We start from the raw sequence: 25,416 nt of genomic DNA, 5'->3' as shown, positions 1-25,416 counted from the left end.
TGCCAGTGGAAACGTGTTTAGCAAACAATTTGCCATTACTAGCGTCAATTCTGATGTTTCTCTAAACTAAATTTGATATAGGTATCTACATCCGTTAATTTTCGTACTAAAATAACGCAAAGTGAATTTTAAATTAAATACTCAAAATTTAAGTGCTACTCTACAAAATTAAACACTAGGCTCAAGACTGGCATTTATAAAGTCACAAAGTATGATTGTATCAAATTAAGTGTATCTGTCTTTTTCTTATTAACTATTTATACTTTGAAATTTTGTTGCGCTCAGAATCAGTAGGTACTCTTGTATTTTGTTTTGTATTAAGAGTAAAGCAAACTCATCCGTAAATACTAAGGCGTTATCTCACTGTATTTATTTACGCTGCGTCATGTAATGAGTGAAACTGTCGTAAATTCGAGATAAGTTGTGCCCGCCGCCCAGTTACTTGACGCATTTCCGCGCCTGTCCAGTATTATAAGCTATAACGATCGTCAAAAATCCTGCAAATCTATAGGCACCTGGCACATAGCAACAATTAATTCCGATCAAGTAATAAACAATCACGCGAGGCGACCATTAAAATTCATGAACGAATACGCGACGATAATTCGCACAGACTGCGTTCGCGTCCGCGGCCAAGCGTGAACATCTCACTATTTACTATGGAAATATCTTTCATAGACATAATTGTACTTACAAAGTAGTTTGATAAGAGAAGCGGTGATATGTGCGTTTTAAACGATTAAATATTACTTCGAAACGAGAAAACATCGTTCGTGCATGACTGAAAGTTCTCCATATTGTTCTCAAAGGTGTGTAAAGTCTGTCAATCCGCACTTAACCAGAGTGGCCGACTATGGCTTAAACCCTTGACCTGAGAGGAGACCTGGCTCAATAGTGGGCCGGCGATGTGTTGAGATGGTTATTTACAGTTATTGCATTTTTACCACTTAGCTGATGTTAACTCATTGGAACCCACAATACTCAATTTTTCTTGTTTTCGTTATCTCTACAACTAGGGGGACTAGAATGTCATGGTCTGCTTACTTCATTAATCATTATTTATGGCACGATTTGAATAACTAGTTAGTAGCGAGTAGCTAGTTGCTCGTGGTCTTGAGAATGTGTAAAGCAGATAATTGAATTTAATTTAGCAGAAAAAAATCTGCTAAATTAAATTCAATTATGTGCCACGCCTACGCGTTTCTGTTGGAATTCAAACATCCGCACAAAAAAAATTAACAGCCTTTATAAAAGAAGGTCTTCAATTTGAGAATTTGCTGGCGTAAAACTACCTCCAGTTAGGTACATGGATCTCTTGGTTTAAAACTTTAAAGGTGCTTCAAATTTAGTTGCTGCCGTATTCGACGATATTCGATTCTGCTAATATTATAAACGCAAAAATGTGTTCATTGGTCCTTCAATCACGCCGCAACAGAGCAATGGATCGCTCGATCGGTGTTTACATGGGTATTGTTGAAGAGCTGGAGAGTGACAAAAGCTTATTTTTATCCTGGAAAATTAAAGAGTTCCCATGGGATTTTCATAAAAACTAAATCCCCGTGGAAGACGTCACGGGCAGATCTAATATATTTAAACTTATTGGGCTGGTCAAACTGAGTAGGTACTTCTGATGACTGATCTATCTTGAGCTCAGCAAGTCAGTACCCAATCACACGTATTAGTGGAAAAAATATGAGAAATATACATATGACCGTTTTAACGACGAATTTTTTTGATAATTAACAAATGCTATTCCTAAAGAATTTCTAAAGAATATATAAAAAAATGTAAAATGTACACTAACCTCGGTAGTAGAATACCTAATTCTAGAAAGCTACGGGTAATTAATTATCTCGACAAAAGTAATAAACCTGAATATTTTGCAAATGATAAAAATTCAATAATAAAGCAGCTAACAGAGATAAAAAGATTTCAAAAGCTTTTGAATTCAGTCGGATTGGGGACACCGACCGCCTACAGAATTAAATAAATAATTCATGATTGTTTTTTTCTTATAAATTTTAAATATGTACTTATGAGTTTTTGCCTACGAGATTAAATTGAATTATTAGCAAGCTATCTAATTTCAAATACAATTTGTAATGCCATGCATCGATTTAGTTGTAATTCTTTTTAACACACGACCAAATTCAGAATTATTAAAGACTAGCTGACGCTCGCGACTTCGTCCGCGTGGATTTAGGTTTTTCGAAATCCCGTGGGAACTCTTTGGTTTTCCGGGATAAAAAGTAGCCTATGTGCTAATCCAGGATATTATCTATCTCCTTTTCGAATTTCAGCCAAATCCGTCCAGTAGTTTTTGCATCAAGGAGTAACAAACATACACACACACACACACACAAACTTTCGCCTTTATAATATTACAAACTTTCTCCTTTATAATATTAGTGTGATAAGTGTGATTAGTGTGATACTCATATTATGTTGGATAGTCAAACTGCAGGGTTGTGCAATTATGCCCGATCAAATTGGACCACTTTTGTTATAATTTTATGTTTGGATATGGACTGGACATAATCCGTATAAAAATGCCTACAGTAGTTTCTAACGCGCAAAGACAGACAAAGCGATAGAGGGACTTGGTTTTATAATAATAATTAATTATGTGGTGATGTGCTTTAAAAGTCTACTTACTAGAGATGTACTAGTGCACTCCCCAGCTTACAATTTGGTTCTCATTTTAAAGTTAATGTAGAAACGTTTTAGAAACTAAAATCTGTGCCAGATTTCCTTTAAAATGTGCAGTTTCAAAGTAACACGAGTTCAAATACTATTTGTATATGTTCGGGCGCTGTCGTGTCTCTTCGTAGGTTAGCGCGCCAACATCTGCAATGTTCGGTAATCTTAATTACAGAGTTGTTGAGACCGTATACCGAACGGTATATGTAATGATGTGCCCAAATTTTATTGAATTTGATTGGTTAATATTCAAATGACTACCAAACTACGTTTGTATGGAGCACGCTTCCAATAAACTCCTCTTAACAAGTTTCTATTATAGTACGTTTGTATGGAGCACGCTTCGAATAAACTCCTCTTAACAAGCTCCTATTATAGTACCTACGTATTGTGGTCATTAGTGACACTATAAACTAGATTTTAGGTATGAACGCGGAGATAAAAAAGTTCATTGACCCTATTCCGTTGCGATAAAATTGTATTTTCAGACATGCCAACAAAACAAACAAACTAGCTTTAACGAGGTCGTTATGACAATAAACAGGAATAATTTATTATAATTATAAATAACGCGATTTAGTCTACTCCAAAGATTACCATCAGAGACAATTACCTTTACTAAAATTAGGACTTTAAACCAATCAAAATTTCGTTAAAAAAGTAACATGAATAGTAGTGGCATATCAATATGATTTAACGTTATATTTTATCGTTACGTAACGGTAAATGCTCGTCGAGTGGAGCTGATATTACCTACTTTGTACAAGGCATCGTTAGATAGATATAGATAGAGTAATACCGGTATAAAATACTGGTATAACTCTATCTATATCCTGTGTATTACCGGTATAACTATTGTTACTTTTACCGGTATGAATAATAGTATCTAGATAACGCAATGGTTATGATTATTTATACCGATAATTTTTAATGTTAACGTAACGGTATTTTAGTAACGTTATGAAAAAAAATACAGGTACTTCGGTAAAGTATGTTAGGTATACCGTATACACAATCTAGTTGTGAGCATGAAATTTTGATGTTTGAAAATGACCTGTCATTTTAGTTTTGTGTATAATAATCGAACCATTAGGCAGCAAACACCTCACTGTGTTTGTGAAGTCTGCGAATCCGCACTTGCCCAGCGGTGTAGACTACGGCCAAACACTTTCTCATTCCGAGAGGATACCCGTGCTCAGTGGTGAGCCGGCGATGGGTTGATCATGATGATGATGATGACTTGGGATCATTATGGGATCAATTTAATAAAATCATAGGTCGGCCTAGGTGCTAAGTAGATACCTCAATCAATAGCAATGTATAGAACGAGGTCACACGCCCAAATTTAACTGGACCAATTTCGTACCCAGTGGGGCACTCGACAATCGTCATTCCTGATTAATGCTATCATCATCCTTTGTGTCTTTATTTATTTAGTATACGAGTTTAATATGACAATCACAGAATTCAGATTTGGTATAGAAGTGACCAAGAGGCGATGTCGCCACACAGGTGACTAGTAACTAGTATGGTGACTAGTGTGTGTCTAGATAGCTAACATTATTGTCCCTAAATAGCTGACCCGTCCCGGCTTCATTCGATTAGAACTTTGTATCCTTTTGGTCTATGTTATAAGGAGGACCTACATACTAAATCTCAATTTTCTAGACCCAATGGTTTAAGCTGTAAGCACGTTGGTTGTTGATAATTCAGTCAGTCAGTTTTTCCTTTTATATAAATAGATTATTACCTTTTCTCTACTAGATTTAGTTTTTAAAAATTTCTCAAAATCCTTTATAGGAAGGATCTATATCCTGATTATGAGAAAGTACTAAAGCTTTACTAAGCCCAGTGGTTAGAGCTCATAGAGCTGCATGTTGGAATGTCAGCTAGTCAGTTTCTTTTTTTGTCCGTAGAAAAGTAGGCGATGGGTTGAAATTTTTACACAACCATGATTGTATAAGAGTGTTTTATATAGTCCTGAAGTTCCCTCGGGAATTATTTACTTCCCTAATACTTCTTGCTAGTAAATATGTACATAGAAATTCTGTGGGTAAATATAACACTGCCTAAATAGACTTTTGTAAAACTTTACAAGCTAGTTGAACTTGAAAAGTTTCTTGCCCTATTAGTTTATACCACACCTAATTACAAAGTATTGATAGTACAGTAAAAGTGCGTAATGCATTGGTTCTTTCTCAGCAAATACGTGGGCCGACTGACCGGTTGAACGACCACCGTCAGCCGATCGTTTTGTTCCTATAGTTTTATTTTTGACCCGTTCCAGATTCTTGAAGGTCTTGAATGTTTCACCATCAAGAGATGATCTCTCCGTCGAATGTCCCAGATTCTATGCTCGGTTTGTCAGGCGATACCAAGAGGATTTTAGCAGGTGTTTTATTTGTAGGGTAGCACTAAAATTTCAAGTTGTTAATAAGTATTTAGTATTTGTAGAGAAGGAAGTAAATACTGCAAAAGTTTAAAGAAATACAAAAGTCTACGTAAACAACGCGACGCAGACGTCTAAATTGTCTTGGGCTGAATGTAGATTGCTTCCATGCAAAGTTATTCTGGTTTCCTAAAACCGCGACTGATTTATATTGCTTATCCTAACCTACATAAGAAATGATAGTTTTCTTTCCTTTACTGTGTGAGTACTAGTTGATATGACAAAAGCATGGAATTATTCATCAAAACAACCCGGTCTATTTCTGCCACTCAGCAAATTATCATTTTAAATGGTCTGCTTACAATATGTGCATACTCAATCCTGCCATAAATTCATAAAATAGTGAGATAAGGTTCCATAGTAAAACAAGATGGCCGATTCCAGAAAAGCTGCATCAATCATTATTACAATCTCAATTGTTGCGATTGGCTGTATTTTTGGTATTCTTGTTGCAGCAATGCACTTTAACCAATAATGAGCGAGTGTTGGCCAATCAAAGGTCTGTGATTAACTTTTCCTCTTTTACTATACTAACTATTTATTTTTATTTAAAGTGAGAACAAATCGATTCGAATCAAACAGAATCTAGATGATCGTGAGATGTTATTCTTTGTAAATAATAATACCACAAGTGCGTCACTCCACTCCATGCTTGTCTAATCTGAATTTAAAATTAAAATGATCTCAGAACCGTAAATAACTGTTTCGTTAAAAATATTACGATTTTTTTTGTCTCTGAGGGCTACGAAATCTGCCTTCGTCCTGCAGACCTATTGCGTCTCAGCGAATGTTATTTCAAATTCAAAGTACTTTGATGATTCTGGCCTGCCTAGTAAGTAGTCCGCCATTTTTCTTTTTCCCCTAAAATAGCGACCACACATAAAACCTGTATCAATCAATACCTGGTATCGATACAAATAAGTATTGTATGGGACAAAATCTTCAACAGTGTCACGTTTCCGAGATACCTACAAGCTATCAAAACTGTACTTTTTTTCAATCAGATACCAGTTAGCCCTTGACTGCTATCTCACCTGGTAGTAAGTGATAATGCATTCTAAGATGGAAGCGGGCTAACTTGGAAGGAGTATGGCAGTTTTCATTACTTGTGGAGTCATCAGTACTTACAACAGTCTAGCCAGTAGCCACCAGTACAACTTAATAGCATACATGACCCTTTCGATGATTTTGAACCATACAAGACCTACTTGTGTTTGTATTGGTGCCAGCTTTTGATTAATAAAGGTGGCCGCTATTTTGAAAAAAAGAAAATGGTGGATATGTAGGCAGGCCAGGCTCCATACTAAAATATTCAAACTTTTTTATTTACTTTATGTAGGACCACCTATTGTCGGGCCAGACGACTTAGCGACCAAGCGCTGGTCAATTCTAGGCTCCAAAGCTTAGAGCATCGGCACAAAGTTGCCAGTCTGTCGGTATTCTACAGGATGTACTTCGGAGAGTGTGCTAAGGAACTATATTTTGATCTAGTTCCCTCCTCGCCATTTTACTACTGGACCGCAAGGCATCGTATAGGTCTGCACTACAGCTACATAAGTACTGTAGTCGAAATTTTACGGACTCGTACGAAGCGATTCGCTTCCTCGTTTCTAATACGCTCTGTTAGGATATGGAAGGCCCTTTCGGCTTTCGTTTTTTAATTAGGTACAATATTGGAACCTCCAAAGCAAGGTAAGCGCGTCCCATCTTATTCTGCATCAGCACCTATTTGGGCGAGATAGCAGGTCAAGCGCATGCATATTTAGTTAGAAAAAGATACGATCGGGAATCGAATAAATCGATTTAAACATTATAACGAAATTAAATTAAAACGAAATATTCGATAACTGATGGGCCTTGAATTAGGTTAGACCTTCGTATTTATTTACGCTTAGCTGTTTCAACGTTTCTAGTGATATATACTAGATCAAAGTACATAGTTTATTTACATTTACTCATACAAAATCTTTTTAACAGAGTTTCATACAATCGTAGTTCCAATTTCATTTGAATATTAAGCAACCAAAGTCCATGAAATTTTGCAGACATATACTAGAAACTAATATCTGTGTCTGTGGTGTTTTAGATTTTTCTAAAAATATGTAGTTTTAAAATTACAGGGGCTCAAATATTTGTATGAAAATTTTTAAGACCGCGTAACTTTGAAACCGAATATTTTAACAGAAATCTAGAAAACCACAGATATAGATATTAGTTTCTAGAATATGTCTGCAAAATTTCATGGACTTTGGTCGCTTAATATTCGAATGAAATTGGAACTACGATTGTATGAAACGAGTGACGGAGAGAGCCCTCTTAACGGTCTACGCCGTTCTCTATATTGTACGTAAAAGTGAACTCTCAAGCAATTTTCATAATTTTTACTCAAGATTATTAGATTGATTGATTTAGGTTTTTGAAAATCCCGTGGGAACTCTTTAACTTTCCGGGATAAAAATCCAGGTATATCCATTTCCGATGCAAGTTATCTCCAAATCAAATTGATAATGTCTGCGACTTCATCCACGTAGTTTCAAAAATCCTGTGGGAGCTCTTGATTTTTCGGGACATAAAAATAGCCTAGATAATAGATATGTTCCCGGCTACCACCGGGGGTTCGCGGGTGTACCGGCTACGGGAATTTGTCAAAATCGGTTTATTTAACAGATGGGCTATGTAAAGTTCACAGACGGACACGCATTATAACATTACTACGTATTATTTCAATGATAATTATCTAATTATTTTGCTAATTAGCGATTCGTTACAGTTAAAACTTGAATATAATAAAAACAACGAATCTGCAAATAGTGTGAACTGTGAAATTGGACAATGGATGTATAATGCTTTAAATGGGCGTTGAGTACGAACGAAGACCTTGAGTAAGGCGCCAGTGTTTATATATACTACGCCGTTGGTTGATCTGTATTTATAGAGGTTTAATACATAAGCGGCAAACGACTGGTAGTTTTTTTATTTGCAATCTCACCTGGTGGTAGATCATGATGCAGTCTAAGATGGTAGCGGGCTAACCCGGAAGGGGTATGACAATTGACAGTTTTATTAAACCCGTACTTACCCCTTTGGTTTTTACGTGGCATCGTACCGGAACGCCAAATCGCTTGGTGGTGCGGCTTTGCCGGTAGGGTGGTATCTAGTCACGGTCGTAGCCTCCACGGCCGTAGGCTCTAAGCTAGTCTCGCAGTAAAAAACCCAACGAGAAAAATAGCTTTGCAATAAAAACACCCAACCAGAAAAATAATTTCGATTTATTTTTGCTTGTCCGTCCGCTTCGCTTATATTTTTGAACCAACTTCTGTTGTGGTTGTCATAGAATAAAATATAGTACTTACTTATATTGTAATTAAATAGTACCTACTGAGCTACCTACTACTGAATAAAGCTATCGTATCTATAAAGGCGTATTCAAACACGTTTTGGCTTGTAAACAAATTATTTCTAATTTGATAGTACGTAATTATGTGTGGATTAGGTTATACACATAGGGCTGCCAGGCCCTAAAATATAAAAGCCGGACATAAGTTTTTAAAGCTGGACGTGACTAATCCATAAAAATTAATCAGTTCTATCGTGATTTTAACGAATGTGATAAATATTCTCGGTAGGAATGGCATTCCAAACCAGTGCCAGTGGTAAATTATTCTGACCTTTCAAAAGCACTTGTAAAAGTTTATTTGAATAAAAATGTATTTTTTTTTCAGGCTTCTTTTCATCTGAGATCTAACGGATAGCTCAAAAGTCAGATACGTAAATATTTGACTGGACTCGATCGTAAAAAACCACACGTTTAACTAAAGCTGGACTCCTGGCAACCCTAGCCTAGTTATACATGTTTATTATGTTACAAATTGGCTGTTATTATATTACGCAGAATACGGTATTTGCCTATGCCAAAAATAAATTCTTTCTTAGGAATTATTAAATGGACCCACCATTAATACCACACGAAAATACGTAAAATCCACTTCCGTTGTTAGTTTTAAGCGTAATAATAACTCTAAAGCACGTCAAATCATTGTGACGTCACGTGCCAATATTTCATAGAAGCTGGTATAGGTACTAAGTGCGTGTTTTGACGTTTGATAAAAAGATACTGACTTGACTAGTTGTCGAACGCCAGATTGGAGTGCTTTGCGAGGTATGCTGGGTGCTTCACGCCCAATCACAGAATTAAGACTAAGTTGGTATCATCTTCATCAATGTATGGGCAAACCATTACTGGGCACAGGCCTCCTATCAGAATGAGAAGGGTTTAGGCTATAGTCCACCGCACTGGCGAAGTGTGGACTAATCGAATGAATTGAAATATGTACTTATCTACCTGTAAATAATTCTATTTTGTTTCGTAATTTCTTTCACATTAAAACAAAAATAGTACTTACTAAAAGTTAATACCTATTCAGACGCTACGTCATACCAACTGTTATTGGAGTTATGATACTGTCGTAAAAATTATATTTAAGTATAAATAACTATATTATGTAAATTGAATTGATAATAATAAAAGAATTTGGACGGCTAACCGTCTATCTTATTACTTTATTATGCAAAGTAGGTATGTTTTTACAGTCAGAAGTTGCTTTGAATATGGAACTAGGTATGGAAGCAGTTGATTTGCGTACAACTGTAACAATGGAAAGAGCTTCTTCGACACTGTTGTTATTCTCGGGGAAGCCAGCTGGTCCGGCCGTTGGGTCTTGGAACAAATGAATATATTATCGGGAGTGAGGGAACTTTCGGTTTGATCCTTAAGCCATATTATTAATTAATATTATAAATGCGAAAGTGTGTCTGTCTGTCTTTGTGTCTGTCTGTCTGTCTGTCTGTCTGCTACGTTTTCACGACCCAACCACTGAGCCGATTTTAAGAAATGTGGTACAGACTTGGGATACATCCCGGAGAAGGACATAGGCTAGGAAAATTGAAGAGTTCCTACGGGATTTAAAAAAAACCGAAATCCACGCGGGTGAAGCCGCGGGCATCCTCTAGTTAACAATAATTAATATGTCAAGTATTAGGCTATGTTATGGTGACATAAAATCATGGAAAAATAGAGCTACTTTAGGGCTACCTGCGTCAAATGTATAGCCCGTACAAATTGACTTCTCACGCGCCATTTTAACTCTATGGGTCAACTGTCACGTCGAAAGTACGGTTCACCTTTAAAATGAGGACGAAAGTCTTTTTTTTCTCTCGTCTGGCTTTACAAAGATTAGCCAATGTCAAGTTTGTAGTTATTTGTAACAAGTTAGTTAAACTATACAAGTATGGACCCCGTCTGTGCCGGCGCTCGCCGACATACGCACGGCACCCCCTTAGAGCGCTTTCCAGTCAGTTTTAAGAGGGCTCTCTCCGTCACTCGTTTCCACTCGTTTCATACAATCGTAGTTCCAATTTCATTTGAATATTAAGCAACCAAAGTCCATGAAATTTTGCACATATATTCTAGAAACTAATATCTATGTCTGTGGTTTTCCAGATTTCTGTTAAAATATTCGGTTTCAAAGTTACGCAGTCTTAAAAAATTTCATACAAATCTTTGAGCCCCTGTAATTTTAAAACTACATATTTTTAGAAAAATCTAAAACACCACAGACACAGATATTAGTTTCTAGAATATGTCTGCAAAATTTCATGGGCTTTGGTTGCTTGATATTCAAATGAAATTGGAACTACGATTGTATGAAACGAGTGACGAAGAGAGCCCTGTTAACAAAAAAACACTCCAAAAAGGCAGAACAACGCCCGTCAGCTAACACCAACACAGACGAAGTCTGGACGAAAGTCGTACTTTTGGCATGATATTTGACACATAAAGGTAAAATGGCGCGTGAGAACTCGTTTTTTACGCATTATTACTAACTACCAACATTTGACGCCTGCCAGTGACGTCTAAGCGTCGACGTGTTGTTAGAAATTTCCTAAGGCCTCATTCGCACGCGAATTTTTTTAACGTCCGTTAAAAAAAGCGTTCAAATAAAACAAATGCATTGCCAAGTATCTGTTCACACTTCAGCGCTTTTTTAACGCGCACTTTATATTTTCTTTAACGCAACGCTATTTTAACGCTTGTGCGAATGCGGCCTTACTGTTGTGCAGTGTGTTATCTCTCCGTAGACAAAATTTCGTTAGCGCGATTGGGGATGTATTCAGACGAAAGATTGAAGACCCTGTGGCGACAGACTTTATGAACTCAGTGGTTTAAACTGTGCTGTTATATCAATCAGTCAGTTTCACCCGTGTAAGAAGCTAATGCCCGGCATGCGTTGCAACTTGCAATGTATATTGTACGTATATTGTAATTGAACGACTCGCGCGACACCTATTGTACGTTGATGGTACACAGTACTGTGGATTCACGCATGACCACGTGCTACCGAAGAGAGCACTCTTAAAAAAATAAACATTTGCATATTACGTGCTTACAAAGTGTTTACGTTTTTTTTATATAAAAAACCCCTGCTCTAATTACGAAACGTCCAAACGACTGATATAGATCGAGCGCAATGAATCTCGCCCGAATTAACTATCTATTTATACCGCGCGATGAAAACAACGGGATTTTTAACAAACCACTTCATCTCATCCCACTAATGTGATAGTACGGCATATATAAACTATAATTAATGTGTTTGTTATTCACTATCCTACATCTTTTTCAAACTACTGTCTGATTAGAAGTATTTTTAGAGTTCCGTTCCTGAGGGGTGCCAACGGGACACTTATTACTAAGACTCCGCTGTTTGTCTGTCTGTCCGTCAGCAGGCTGTACCTCGTGAACCATAATAGGTTACCTAAATATTGTCCCTCTGTAATAAGCTGTAAAAAATTCTTACACCGATAGGTGTGAAATGCGAATTATTCACAGATGATCTATATCGATCGATCCAGGGATCAATAGATCGTGATCGTGCATATCTAATGAAGACCTCGTGTACACTCAGATTAATACATCCACGTGTATGCAGTATAAGTACGTTATGTTGACATGATGCAGTTTGAATACATTAGCGTTCAAGGTGGAGCCAGAACTATATTAATAAACTAGATGATGCCCGCGATTTTGTCCGCGTGGATTTGGTTTTTAAAAATCCCGTGGGAACTGTTTGATTTTCCGGGATAAAAAGTTGCCTATGCCCTTCCCTGGGATGTAAGCTAACTCTGTAAGAATAAGAAGTCTTTATGAATAAGATGAAAGTAAGAGTTCATCAAAATCGGTTAAACTGTTGGGCCGTGAAAAGCTAGCAGACGGACAGACACACTTTCGCATTTATAATATTAGTACGGATGATAGTGTTTTACCTACACTTAAAGCTAAAGCTATATATTTTTAAATAAATATCAAAAATTACGGGACTGGCAGGATTCGAACCTGCATCTTCTGGGAATCGCGTCCGATGCCTTGACCAATAGATCCTGGTTTCGCAATTTTTGATATTTAATTATTTAAAAATTATATACCATAACTCATGCTTCGGAGAGCACTGTCGTCTTACGCCTGATCTCTCTCCATGCATGTCGGTTTGCCGTCCCATTGGACTATGAGAGTGAGGGAATAGACAGAGCACCTGGCGCACACACTTGTTTACTATAGTATACCTATCCTGCGTAGTTGAGTCATCTCCTCTGTGATAAGCTTCCAAGGCGGAAATTCGGTCAGGCAGACGTTAATAAATTCTATTTAGTGTCACGATATAATCATCCAATCGTACCTACGTACATTTTTATCCTACGACATCAAAAATAAACATATTTTTGTTACGCATAACAGCTGGTTTAAAAGATTTTATTTGTTACGCATGATATGTATAACAGCTGGGTTTTACCTACTTGTATTGTAAAATGTATTTTTCCATTGAAGTGGAAATAGTTATATTTTCTGAAATATCTGTCTAACCACAAGAAATTGCTATTAGTTAGCTACAATACGACTGAAACGATTGATTTGCAGAACAGAAGAAAAAGGTTTATAAAAAACTTAAAAAAGAGTGAACAGTCTGCAAAGTCTTAAAAACTTTTTAAGTTAAATTATGTGATTCAAATCAACTTACCTACTTAATTTTTTTTACTAATCTATGAATAAAAAAATAGGTAAGAAGGTAGGTAAGTTCGTTGTCTACCTACTAAAATTTTTCCCTTTTTATTTGATTTAATTATTCTATGCCCTCTATGTGTCCAGCTAGCGAAATTGAGCAATTTATAAAAATGTTATAAAATATTTGCAAAAAATACGCCAAAGTAAGTTAAAAGTCATAAAAAAGCCTATTATAGCGCTCAGAATAGTTACAAGGAAGAGAAGGCCAACAATAAAAGGTCGTGAGTGTGGGAGTAGGTGTCTCAACTCAAAAGTCAGATGGCCATGAAATTGTTTTATAGTGAAAAATCCTCTGAATAGCTGCTCATGCTAATAAAGCGTTAAGTCGTTAAAATAATGTGAAAATGAGAGAACGATTTAATTTATTTTTAGGTTTCCATAATCCATACCCGAAGGGTGACAACGGGACCTTATTACGCCTCCGCTGTCCGTCCGTCCGTCAGTCTGTATGTATCTCACGAACCGTAATAGGTAGAGTTGAAATTTTCGCTGAGTGAGTATTTCTATTACTGTTATAGCAAATATAATAAATATTTCAAAATAGCTGCCACCAAATTAAAAAACCACTCAAATGCGAGTCTGGTCCTTTTTTTTGGGGTTCCGTTCATAATTATGAACGTCATATTTTGGGTGTATGAAATATTTATTTTCCGGGCGAGAACGAGAACATCGCAGTAAACTGTGAAAAAAAAACCTTTTTTTTGCGATGATAATTCGGTGGGTTCCCAGATTCTTCCGCATACAGCTCGACTCAGAGAACGAGATAGATTCTTAGATTTTTACAGTAATTTTTATACCTATCTACCTATCAGTGATAATATTATATTAGTGATAATAACTGGGACCAAAAACTTCTGCTCTCCAGGTATGGAGGAAAGGAAAAGGCCCAAATCGTATTTCCAAAATTGGCACCCATTCAGTTACCGACTTGGGTCAACGTTCCTTATCAATTGCACCCGATTGATATGCGTTATCACAACTAGGTCACACGTCCCGCAAACCCAGAACTAGATTTTCTTAATTAGCTCAATCAGCATCTCTTGGCTTTTAATTATGAGTCATACGTGCAAAATTAAGTTTCTGGAGCGAGTAGTTTGAGCTGTATAGCTTGCGACAGGTCGACATGGCAATCGGGATATGAGCGCCGCACACCTGCAGTCACCCGCGCTAAGTATACCGCACCGGGTTAGCGTGGGCGCTGTGCGGTTGTGCGGGGTGTTCCCCCTAGATTGCCATGTCGACCTTTCGCAAACTATACGTTGATGTGTCAGTCAGTTTTGCTTGTAAAATATAAATAGATAGATGTATGTATATCTGTTATAGACGACCCATATTGATAAGATAAGAAGTAAGAACAGACTATTATGCATGAATTGATAAATGTACAATAAATATTTTATGATAACTGTCTGTCATAAAGCCAAGGCAATTACTTTAATTAGCAAATATTATTATGTATTTGGTAACCATATAAATACTTATGTAAAATAAAATCAATTCTTGGTTTTTCCTTTTTGTGCTGAAATTGTTTTCATTCAAACAAATTAGGTACAAGAATATTGCAAGAGGCGTCAAAGTCAACCTTATACCACCTAACTTTTAATCAGCTTATCCATACTTAATTATATAAATGCGAAAGTGTGTCTGTATGTCTGCCTGCTCACTTTTCACGGCCCATGCGGCGCCGTCCTCAGCGACGCGAACGGTGCGTAATGGAATCTCGGAGACGAATATATACGCTACGTTGGTTCCCGACGAAATCACGGGCATCTAGTACCTACATAGTAATCGTAACTGTGTGTCCACACACTGCTATACTCGCGCAATTAATCGCGACGCTGCCGCACTAGGTCGCTTGCCTTTGCAACGCGATGGACGTCGAAACTGTGGCAGCGTGCTGGCTATTGCATACTTACCAACAAAATAGGGAGCGATGGGCGTGAACGAGGAACATGCGAGTAATGCGTCCACTACGTCTTTGCCTCCGTTCCTCGCTTCTGTACATGCCACACGGGCAGTGTGTGGACGGGGGGTTACGGTATAATAGTAGGTACGAACAAGTATTAGTTTACAGCGTACACGTGGAACGATTACAAAGTGGTGAGTAGGTAGGTAGGTACATCGAGAAATGTAAACAGAGATTATTTGTGTACTTATATAAAGTGTATAAATAAAACAACTTAAGTAGAACTAATTAATTATTTTCCACGGAATAGTTTAGTGTATTTCCACACTTATGAATTTCACATAAATGCTGTGAATTTTGACTAAGTTTTGGAAAAACGCAGTAGGTAGGTAGGTCAATTTCGTAAAACCTGCATCAATCATCATTACAATCGCAATTGTTATTATTGGCTAAATTTATGGTGTTCTCGTCGCAACATTACAAGCAATACATTGTAGCCAATAGTGAGCGAGCGTCAACCAATCAGAGGTAATTGCTATCGAGACATTGTAGCTGTCATTCTACTTCAATCGAGCCGCTACAGTGAGCAACCACGCTGACCAAGTGCGGATTGGCACACTTCACACACCGTTGAGAATATTATGGAGAATCCTCAAATATGCAGGTTTCCTTATGATGTTTTCTTTCATCGATTAGCAAGTGATATTTAATTCCATAAAATATACATAACCCCAAAAAGTTCGAGATATGGTTGTAGTTTTTTTTAAACAAACATTTTCGAATATAACATTTCAATGTGTTTTTAAAGTTAAAAGTCGTTTTAACTGCAATATAAAGTTAAATATTCAAATTCAAACAAGGAAAATGAAATATCAATAAATATCTTATATTATTGGCTTGTTTTTGAATAGGCAGTACTTAAAATAAACTATCTATAGAATGGCGATTCTACAATGTGCTACAAGTGCTATTGTAGGTACGATCAACATAATAAATATATATCTTAAGTTTTATTTTTGTTGAAATATTTTCTGGTTACGACCGAATGATAAAAACAGTTTATAACAGAAACTCATAAATCAGCCCCTCGATTGCGGTAGAATGACAGCTATAATGTCACGATAGCAATCACCTCTGATTGGTTGACGCTCGCTCATTATTGGCTACAATGCATTGTTGCAACAGGAATACCATAAATTCAGCCAATGACAACAATTGCGATTGTAATAATGATTGATGCAGGTTTTACGCAATCGAGCTACAGTTTTAATGGAGAACACCTACTTATACGTCAACTATTTGGTATAGGTATAGTATTATGTATTTAGCATGTAGATAAATTAGTTAAAAAACCGGTCAACATATAAATACGAGTAGCTATGTTATAGCTATAAATTATGTCCCGTCAGAGCAGCTTAATAAGTCATTACAAGAATACCTACTTATCTCTGATCACGCGGATGAATTTGTGGGAAAAAGCTAGTATGAAAATCAATCAAGAAATAATTACCAGCTAGTTAACTTTTTCTGTTAACCGTACCTACTCTTGATTTGTCAAGGAAATCGGAGTGTCTCACGACATTTAGTTGATAATAATAATAAATGCAAATACATTATGAATGCCGAAATAACGGAAATATTCCAAATGGACTAGAAAATAACCTATAACGTATCTTTGTGTTGAAATATTAATGTACATGATACACCCCACATATTGGTCTCGAATGGTGTTTACGACCAGCTGAATTAACCATCCTGGCTTTTGGCGGCGCCCGGACGTGGACTTTTTAGCAAGAACATAATGCGGTTGCCAAAAAGTGGCAACATTGTACTTCACGCCAGGACACAAAGGTTCAAAAAATCTATTAAAAATATGCTCCTGAGAAAAGTATATTATACAATCGAAGATTAATAATGATAAAAGAGCGTGGATTTGACCTGCAATTCGCTCCAGCAATGCGCGGGACGTCAATTGCTTTTATACATGGCATAATATTGTATATCAAATCTTTGAAAAGAGCAACCGCCGAGTTTCTTGCTGGTTCTTCTCGGTAGGAAAGGCATTCCGAACCAGTGGTAGATGCTTTTGACGATTCGAAAGAACTTGTAAAAGTCTAATTGAATAAAAATATTTGAATTTGGACAGAGTACTACAGCCATTTGTGAGATGGCTCTGCCAAGTATCAGCTTGATGCATTGGGTTAGGTGGATCGTCGTGCTAGAAGACTCATTGGCGACCAAGCGCTGGTCAGTTCTAAGCTTCGAAGTTTGGAACATCGGCGCAAGGTTGCCTGTCTGTCGGTGTTTAACAAGATAGGATAACCCTTTTAGCATCACTTTGTTGTCTGTCTGTCTGTTTTTTGTGTCTGTCAAGAAACCTGTAGGGTTAAATCTATATTTCCCATTGCCCTAGAATCATGAAATTTGGCAGGTAGTTCTCATACATAAAAAGGGAAAAATCCGAAAACCGTGAATTTACATATATTTACATAAAAAAATTAAAAAAAATTGTGCGATGGCACGGAACCCTTCGCGTGCGAGTCAGACTCGCACTTTCCCGGGTTTTTTATTTGTAAGACGCTCTTTACATGATGTTTACTTTGAATCTTGTTAACGAGTTTTAATGTCTTTTAATTTAAGATAATATATCGCTGTGGCAATTAATATTACTGCGAAGTCGTTATCTACGTTAAGTTACGAACTTGACCCTTGGCGTGCCTTTATGTTTCAAATGTTACGCCTCTAAACTTAACGACGCAATACAGCGTATAAAGACTATTTGAATTGGGCATATTGTGAAGTTGAATGGATTCAAAACAGGTTTGCCTCTGTAAAATCAAGTAGAGTAAACCAGTAAATCGTTGGTATGGAAAATAGTCTGCTATAGGAAATGACTGACAGTGCATTTGTTTAAACCACTTTCAAACTTAACTATAAACGATTCATTCCATCGTATTTCAAACAAATGAATACGAAATAAAAAACCCGACTGTGGTTTGCACTGCATCAGGTCTTAATATGTTTATTAAAGCATCCTACTCACGACATAAAAGAGTACTACGACGATGATGCGGCAGGGCCGATTTACGAGGCAGCTTGATTGGAGCAATCTAGGTTGGTCCCTGCATATGGGTCTGTCGCTATCGGATGCATATCTGCTCTTGCCGGCCGATCTAGAAAATTATCTAGGATCCGACCTAAAATCTGGCCTAGAATGACCCAGACACGATCAGACAATCCAGGATCCTCTCCACTTTTTCACCCTAAATCAGCGAAGCCAGCAGTGTTGTGAGTAGAATGCTTAAGTGAAATAATAATTGAAGATTTTTTTTTTTTCAAAAATATTACAGCCAGAGTCACTCGAGGGTCGAGATTTTAACGATACTTCATAAATCCAAATCTATTCAGGCATTTAGAAGTATGGAGTAAAGAAACTCATAATATAGGTACATATTACATACCTACATACAATAAACCCTGAAAACACTACACTCCTTTTTTGGGTAATCGTGTAATAAAACTGTTTAACATGGGTAGTAAAACAAAGGAAAGTAGGTAAGCCAATCCTTTGTTTTTCCATGAAGTCTGCCTAAAGCTCATATACTTAATACTCTTTGACGATAACCTTGTCCAAGAAACCGATTTGCTGATCAAATTTGCCTTTGCCTAGTAAGTAGTTATGTAGTTACACAAAGGATTGGTAACCAGGCCCTTGTGTGCCGAATATGAAATTGAGTTGTTGTTCACTTTGGGCACAATAACCGACTCTCGTCTTCACACTTACATCCAAGCACACTCTTCGTGCTAAGATATTGGTACCGTGCATTTACATATTCGCCCTCGTGTGTCTCTTCCAGTTTTGTAATCGACTGACAGCGCGTCACGCGCATTACTTCGCAACAGCGCTATGCGAGACGAGATCAGAGCCGAATGTGTGATTTTGCGCATCTTGTCGCGCCCCTTATGTGAAAGTGCGTAAATGCACCTTAAACATACACGGGCATAAGCTAGTTACATCATAAAGGCCTATTTACACATTCATAAAAGAGGACGCGCTGAGTAAGGAGCGGGAGTTGAGCTACCTGTTCCCTTCACACATTCACAGTGTTGTCTTGCAACCACACAGTGTGATGACTATTATGTGCGATATCAATGAAATTAATGAACATGGAGTGCCGCACTGCGATGACAATTAATGTGTAAAGTTCACTGCACTATTTTTTTTATTTTTTTATTATTATTTAATTAGAACGGTCATGATCCAATTACACTAATTAAATTACTAAATTATTATAAACATATATCTAAGAGAAAAAAAAATTGCCAAAGTATGCCCAGTCTAGTCGCTATTCATAAATTCCTCCTTGTTCTAGATCCTGCCATACATAGACGGTTTCAACCACGTGTCGAAGATCGCCGCGCTGACGGACGTAGAGATCAGCCTGGTGCGAGCGTGCGTGCAGAACCTCGTCTACTACGGCGTGGTCACGCTGGTGCCCATCTTCCAGTACTGTGCTGTGAGTAGCTGTCACTATAATTCAAACGATTACTATACAAACGAATCCATGAACTCAATAAAGAGACTTCGTTTTGTCGTTATGTATACTGCTTTATCCAAAAACAATCATTTAGCTAGCAGCCATCCTTCAGCTCTCAGGGAGTGAGGGAGGGGATGAGGGTACGGAGCCTCAAAAGTGGAATAACAATGCCCAACGACTTGCAACTCAACGAAAGGCCAAAAGAGGCTCCTGGAACAAGTTGAGATTATTGTCATACGAGAAATACGGAGGGAATTTTGGTGATGAGTAGTAGATTTTATAGGTACATACTTACGCAACTATCCCTTGTTCCAGGTATACAGTGCAACCCCAAAATTAAGGCAACTCACACGATGTGCGGGACTGCAGCGACAGTGCGTGGAATTCTGTGCAAGAACCCGTAAGTAACCCATTTGACTCTACCCGCACAGCCAGTAATTTGCCCAGCGTACACCTTCGCTAAGTCAACATTTCTCCATTAAAAACTATTGGAAGCTACCTTTCAATTCTCTTATAGTCCAGGCTTAACCTTTTTCCATACAAGGCGGTTGGAAGCCAACTTCAAGCTCCCAAAATTTTGCTATCCTTCTTAGCTAGTCGTACATGAATCTCTCCATTGAACGTAGAAAATATTCTTTTAGTAAACGCTTGCTCACAGCTCGGCAGCTGCCCCGAGTGAGCGACCTGTTCCGCATGTACGCGGGCATGTCGTACGGCAGCACGGTGCGCGACCTGTGCCGCCGCATGCGTCCGCAGGAGCTCGCCATCAACGAGAGGAAGCTCGTGCTGTTCGGCGTGCTGGAGGGGCTCATACGCAGGGTGTACAAGGTGAGAAGTTGAGGACACTTGTCAACATCTAGAGGACTTTGTTTCCTGGTTTTGTTATAGAAAATCGTTCTAGAAAAGTAAAATAAAATACAATTTTCAACCCCTAACCTTTTATCTGCAAATACAACAACTGCTACTCTGCAAGCTACGCAAACGAGAAAAAATTACTAGCGCAAGCACGCACTTGTTTTTTATTAAAAGTGGAGTCGAGTATAACCGAGGCGCGTGTCTTTCTTAATAACAACTCAAATTTATTTTGCCTTCTCTTGAGTCTGCTTCATGTTTTGTTTTCAGTATATAAGTTTCAACCATACATCAACGTACATAAAGCTGACTCTAAGTTGCCATCAAAAAATCTCCGCTCTACTCGACTCCTTCGTCATACCCTGGTCCTTAGAAATAATACGTTTTATTCGCTATCGCATTAGGTTAGCCTGTAATGATAGTTTTAAGTGGTCAAAATAAATAAATAAATAAATTTACATACAACTTACTTTGGCATGACCACTTACAGCATATAGTTTGCAAATTTTTTAACCCCCGCGCAAAAGGGTGATTTTTAAGTTTAATATGTGAACATGTGTGTCTGTGTATCTGAGTCTGTCTGTGGTGTCGCAAATTTCAAACGGATTGCGAGAGACAGAGAACGCCTTAGCTGTTTGATGAAAATCTCTTCAACCGTTTGAAGCTTTGACAGCTGTTTTCTCAGCTGGTGTAGGGATCTCAGTCATCTAGTTGATATTTACATTACTTGCACTTACTTATGGACTCGATCCCGACTACAATGCAAAAATATAAGGGTTTTGACTTGTCAGGGCTGATTTAAATTTTTAATGATAAAATATTAACACTGTACCCTCCTTCCAGTTCCCAGTGACACTGCACAACGACAACGCGTCACTCCGCAGCGAGCATAGTCAGTACATAGCGCGTACTTACAACGGCCTCGTGTGCCTCGACGAGCTCTGCTGCCAGGGAGGCCTCTCCGCCTCGCAACTCGAGGAGCAACTCGAGAGGGACAGTGAAGTCATATTCATTGTCAAATGAGGACTAGTGAGTGTTTATAGAAACACTGGCCTCATGACTGTATATAGTGAGTAGTGACTGAGGAAAGATGTTTCACAGGTTATGTGACGTCACATTCATCATCAAAGGAGGTCTAACCACGAGTTATTCTGCCAGGGAGGCCTCTGCGCCTTGCAGCTCGAGTAGCAACTTGAGAGGGACAGTGAAGTCATGTTTATAGAGACACTAGCTTTATGTATGTGTACAGTGAGTAGTGACTGAGGAAAGTTGTTCCGAAGGTTTTGTGAAATCAGATTAATGAATGAAGTCACACAACATGCTGTCCTGCTACGGAGGCCAAGGAGCGGGGCAATTTCTTGACTGTTTAAAGGTTTGTGGATGTGGAAAGATGGCTCGCACTGTATGACATCACATTCTAAAACCTGGAATAAAAATCAGTGTTTATGTGGACAGAAGAGTTGTGCTGCCAGGGACGCCTCCCTGCCTCCTAGTGCTCCTAATCAAGATTTGGCTGGACTGGAGGAACGATGACGTCATGTCATATACTTCGTCAAATCAGTACTTCGGTTTTTAGAACTTTCGTCGTGCATGTATGATGAATCTTTTTAGGTTTTCAGCTGAGTCAATCAAATAAGGACTTTGGAATTTTTCGAACTGTTTTTAATGCCGCTATTGAGGCGATTTGATCAAATGATTATTTACATTTTGACATAATTATCTAGTTAACTACAGAAGCCAATAAAAGATGCCAATCCATTATATTATTCAAGGATTTGATAGTTGATTTTTTAAATTTCTTAGTAAATTGAAATTGTGTTCACTAAGAAAGTTCGTAATATCTAATGTACCTAAGTAATAATCGTAATTATGTAACTGCGTACGTAATAAAAGTTTTTTCTTATAAACTATACCTATTCTAGTCCTTGCGGACTTCTAGACTTAAGAATTTAGTTAGAAAATAGATGTCAAACGTAAGAACATAATTTTACTAAAAATTTACTATTCTAGCATAGTTTTAAGAAATTCATAGAATATAAGATTAAAATAAAGAATACTATATTTTTCGTACATTACCTAAAATACTTTGTAAAGTCCTCAAGTACAAAAATGCATAAATACATTACTTTAATAGACTACATTTTCTTAATATGTTAAAATATTGTTAATTTTCTGTTTCATAAAAATTTATACATAGATAGACAGACAGAACTAATATTTTAGTTTTGCTAGATTTACCTGTTGTACCTAAACAAGATTAAGGGATGATTCACACTAGACCGGAACCGACCGATATCGATCTATTTGAAGCTACGAGGCATGACAGCAGTATCCATGCTGCCGTGCTATTGGCTTGTCGGTCAACCTTTTGCATCTTACGCTGTGCGACTTTTACAGTTTTCTGCATTATATGATTTCGTAAAGACATGATATTATACCTTTATTTTAAAAATAAACGCAGTTTGTTTCATGTATTGTAAGGAAACCAAAATTAACAGAACTAATGACATGAGTGTTAGAATAAATAGTAAAATTATGTTTGGTACCTCTTACATGATGCAAAAAAATCATTATGCAATTCTCGATAATTTTTATTTCATGTCTATTTCATTTTTGTACATCACACCAATATTATAAAGGCGAAAGTGTGTGTGTGTGTGTGTGTGTGTGTGTGTGTGTGTGTGTGTGTGTGTGTGTGTGTGTGTGTGTGTGTGTGTGTGTGTGTGTGTGTGTGCGTGTATGTTTGTTACTCCTTCACGCAAAAACTACTGGACGGATTTGGCTGAAATTTGGAATGGAGATAGATAATATCCTGGATTAGCACATAGGCTACTTTTTATCCCGGAAAATCAAAGAGCTCCCACGGGATTTCGAAAAACCTAAATCCACGCGGACGAAGTCGCAGGCGTCAGCTAGTCCCTAATAACGTTGTCAATATCACGACCTGTCGATTTGCTAAGGCTTCGATTTTATAAATTCGATTTATGGGACTTTCAATTTCATAAGCATTCGATGTCATGAACGATCGAGCTCATAAACTTTCGATATCACTAGATGATGCCCGCGACTTCATCCGCGTGGATTTAGGTTTTTCGAAATCCCGTGGGAACTCTTTGATTTTCCGGGATAAAAAGTAGCCTATGTGCTAATCCTGGATATTATCTATCTCCATTCCAAATTTCAGCCAAATCCGTCCAGTAGTTTTTGCGTGAAGGAGTAACAAACATACACACACACACACACACACATACAAACTTTCGCCTTTATAATATTAGTGTGATGAAATGTCGATAACATAAGCTATCGGTCTAACGTGTTCGATCTCGGGAGGTTCGATGTGGCGTATAGGACTCTGTGATTTAGATGTCTTGCATGGGGTGAATGTCGTCTTTGCATCGCATCGCCACCGGCTCAGCACTGTCTAATGTGAATCATCCCTAACGGATCGGATGCATCCCACGACAGGCTAAGTTACTCGTGTTGACTGTAATCGAATAAAAGCAAACAAAGTAATAGGATTATATTTGAGTCAATATACGACACAGACCAGCAGGGCGATCGGCTAAAAATGTATCAATCATTAAAGGACAGCATCAATGTCAAAACATGGTATTTAGCCAATGGGATTGGCCAAAAACCATGTTTTGACATTGATGCTGTCCTTTAATGATTGATATATTTTTAGCCGATTGGCCCCCTGACATTTCTCCGGATTGTTCCATCACTCCGACAAAGAATCAAGGTGGACTTGTCATCAAAATTATAATATTGGATAGAATCAGGCGTTACTTTGCGGAAGTTCATGTTTAGCAAGAAACAGTTAAAAATTATTTTGCTATAATCCGCCAACAGGATAAATCTGTATGGTCAAACATGCAGTTACAAGCTAAGCACCGCTTACCTCCCCAACCAAGCAATAAAGCCAAGTTCCCAAGCAAGCACTGCCACCACCATTCACATGCAACACCACACAAGACTTTTCCACTACTCTCGACGCACGTTTCGCCCCGACACCGGAGCATCCTCAGGAGATTTCGACTTTACAATGCTGTATTGTCAAGTCGAAATCTCCTGAGGATGCTCCGGTGTCGGGGCGAAACGTGCGTCGAGAGTAGTGGAAAAGTCTTGTGTGGTGTTGCATGGGAATGGTGGTGGCAGTGCTTGCTTGGGAACTTGACTTTATTGCTTGGTTGGGGAGGTAAGCGGTGCTTAGCTTGTAACTGCATGTTTGACCATACAGATTTATCCTGTTGGCGGATTATAGCAAAATAATTTTTAACTGTTTCTTGCTAAAATTATACTTAATACCTTGTTAGATCAAGCTAAGTGTATGGAAAAGCTCTGTCTGCCATAAAAAAATAGAAATAGCTTTTAGAACATTACTTTTTTACTTCGAATTTAAATACGATTTAGTTTTCGTAGGACTATATTTTTTCTCGAAATCATTTCACATAAACTTAAAATATAAGAACTGCTCAATATTCATACTTAGTTATAGTTCATTCTGTACCTATTTACAACTGACTGTACGTACATAGAATAAATTATAAATATTGTAAAGGTGCTATGTTACGTTTAATGTATTTAATGTATTATATGTATTATTGTAAGGCCAAGTATCCACTGGCAAGTTTTCTTGCAGAATTCGCTGTCATTATCATGTCAATGTCAATTTCTGCAAGTTTTTAGTTTAAAAAACTTGATATGCGGCGCGTATTTGCTAAGGCCAACTGCCAAATATCCCTGGCTAGTAAGTTCCTCAATTTCAAGTTTTTTTCCGTTTATAGAGTGATTTAGAGATAGGGTGTATTCTCAAAAACGCGTGTCTATCTATCCCGGACGACGAATTTATATC

At 37.7% G+C, this 25,416-nt stretch overlaps 1 protein-coding gene and 1 long non-coding RNA gene across 2 annotated transcripts in view; both read left to right on the top strand.

Annotated features, from left to right (window-relative positions):
• The window catches only part of LOC123872423 (GATOR complex protein NPRL2), a 32,905-nt gene extending 9,725 nt beyond the window's left edge, over nucleotides 1–23,180 (top strand). The window contains exons 5-8 of the mRNA XM_045916700.1: nucleotides 19,545–19,688; nucleotides 20,025–20,109; nucleotides 20,368–20,537; nucleotides 21,405–23,180. Of these exons, the coding sequence (XP_045772656.1) occupies nucleotides 19,545–19,688; nucleotides 20,025–20,109; nucleotides 20,368–20,537; nucleotides 21,405–21,584 (579 nt within the window). The 3' untranslated portion in view covers nucleotides 21,585–23,180. The remainder of the gene's footprint in view (nucleotides 1–19,544; nucleotides 19,689–20,024; nucleotides 20,110–20,367; nucleotides 20,538–21,404) is intronic.
• LOC123872438 lies at nucleotides 93–9,094 on the top strand. Its single transcript, XR_006797475.1, has 3 exons — nucleotides 93–103; nucleotides 8,828–8,832; nucleotides 9,042–9,094. It is a non-coding gene; the product is annotated as an uncharacterized LOC123872438 (long non-coding RNA).
• Nucleotides 23,181–25,416: the final 2,236 nt, after the last annotated feature.

This window comes from Maniola jurtina, chromosome 15 (assembly GCF_905333055.1).
Source record: "Maniola jurtina chromosome 15, ilManJurt1.1, whole genome shotgun sequence".
In the NCBI taxonomy this organism is placed as follows: Eukaryota; Metazoa; Arthropoda; class Insecta; order Lepidoptera; family Nymphalidae; genus Maniola; species Maniola jurtina.
Note: the sequence above shows the minus strand (reverse complement) of the source record. Positions and strands in the feature narration are given on the sequence as shown.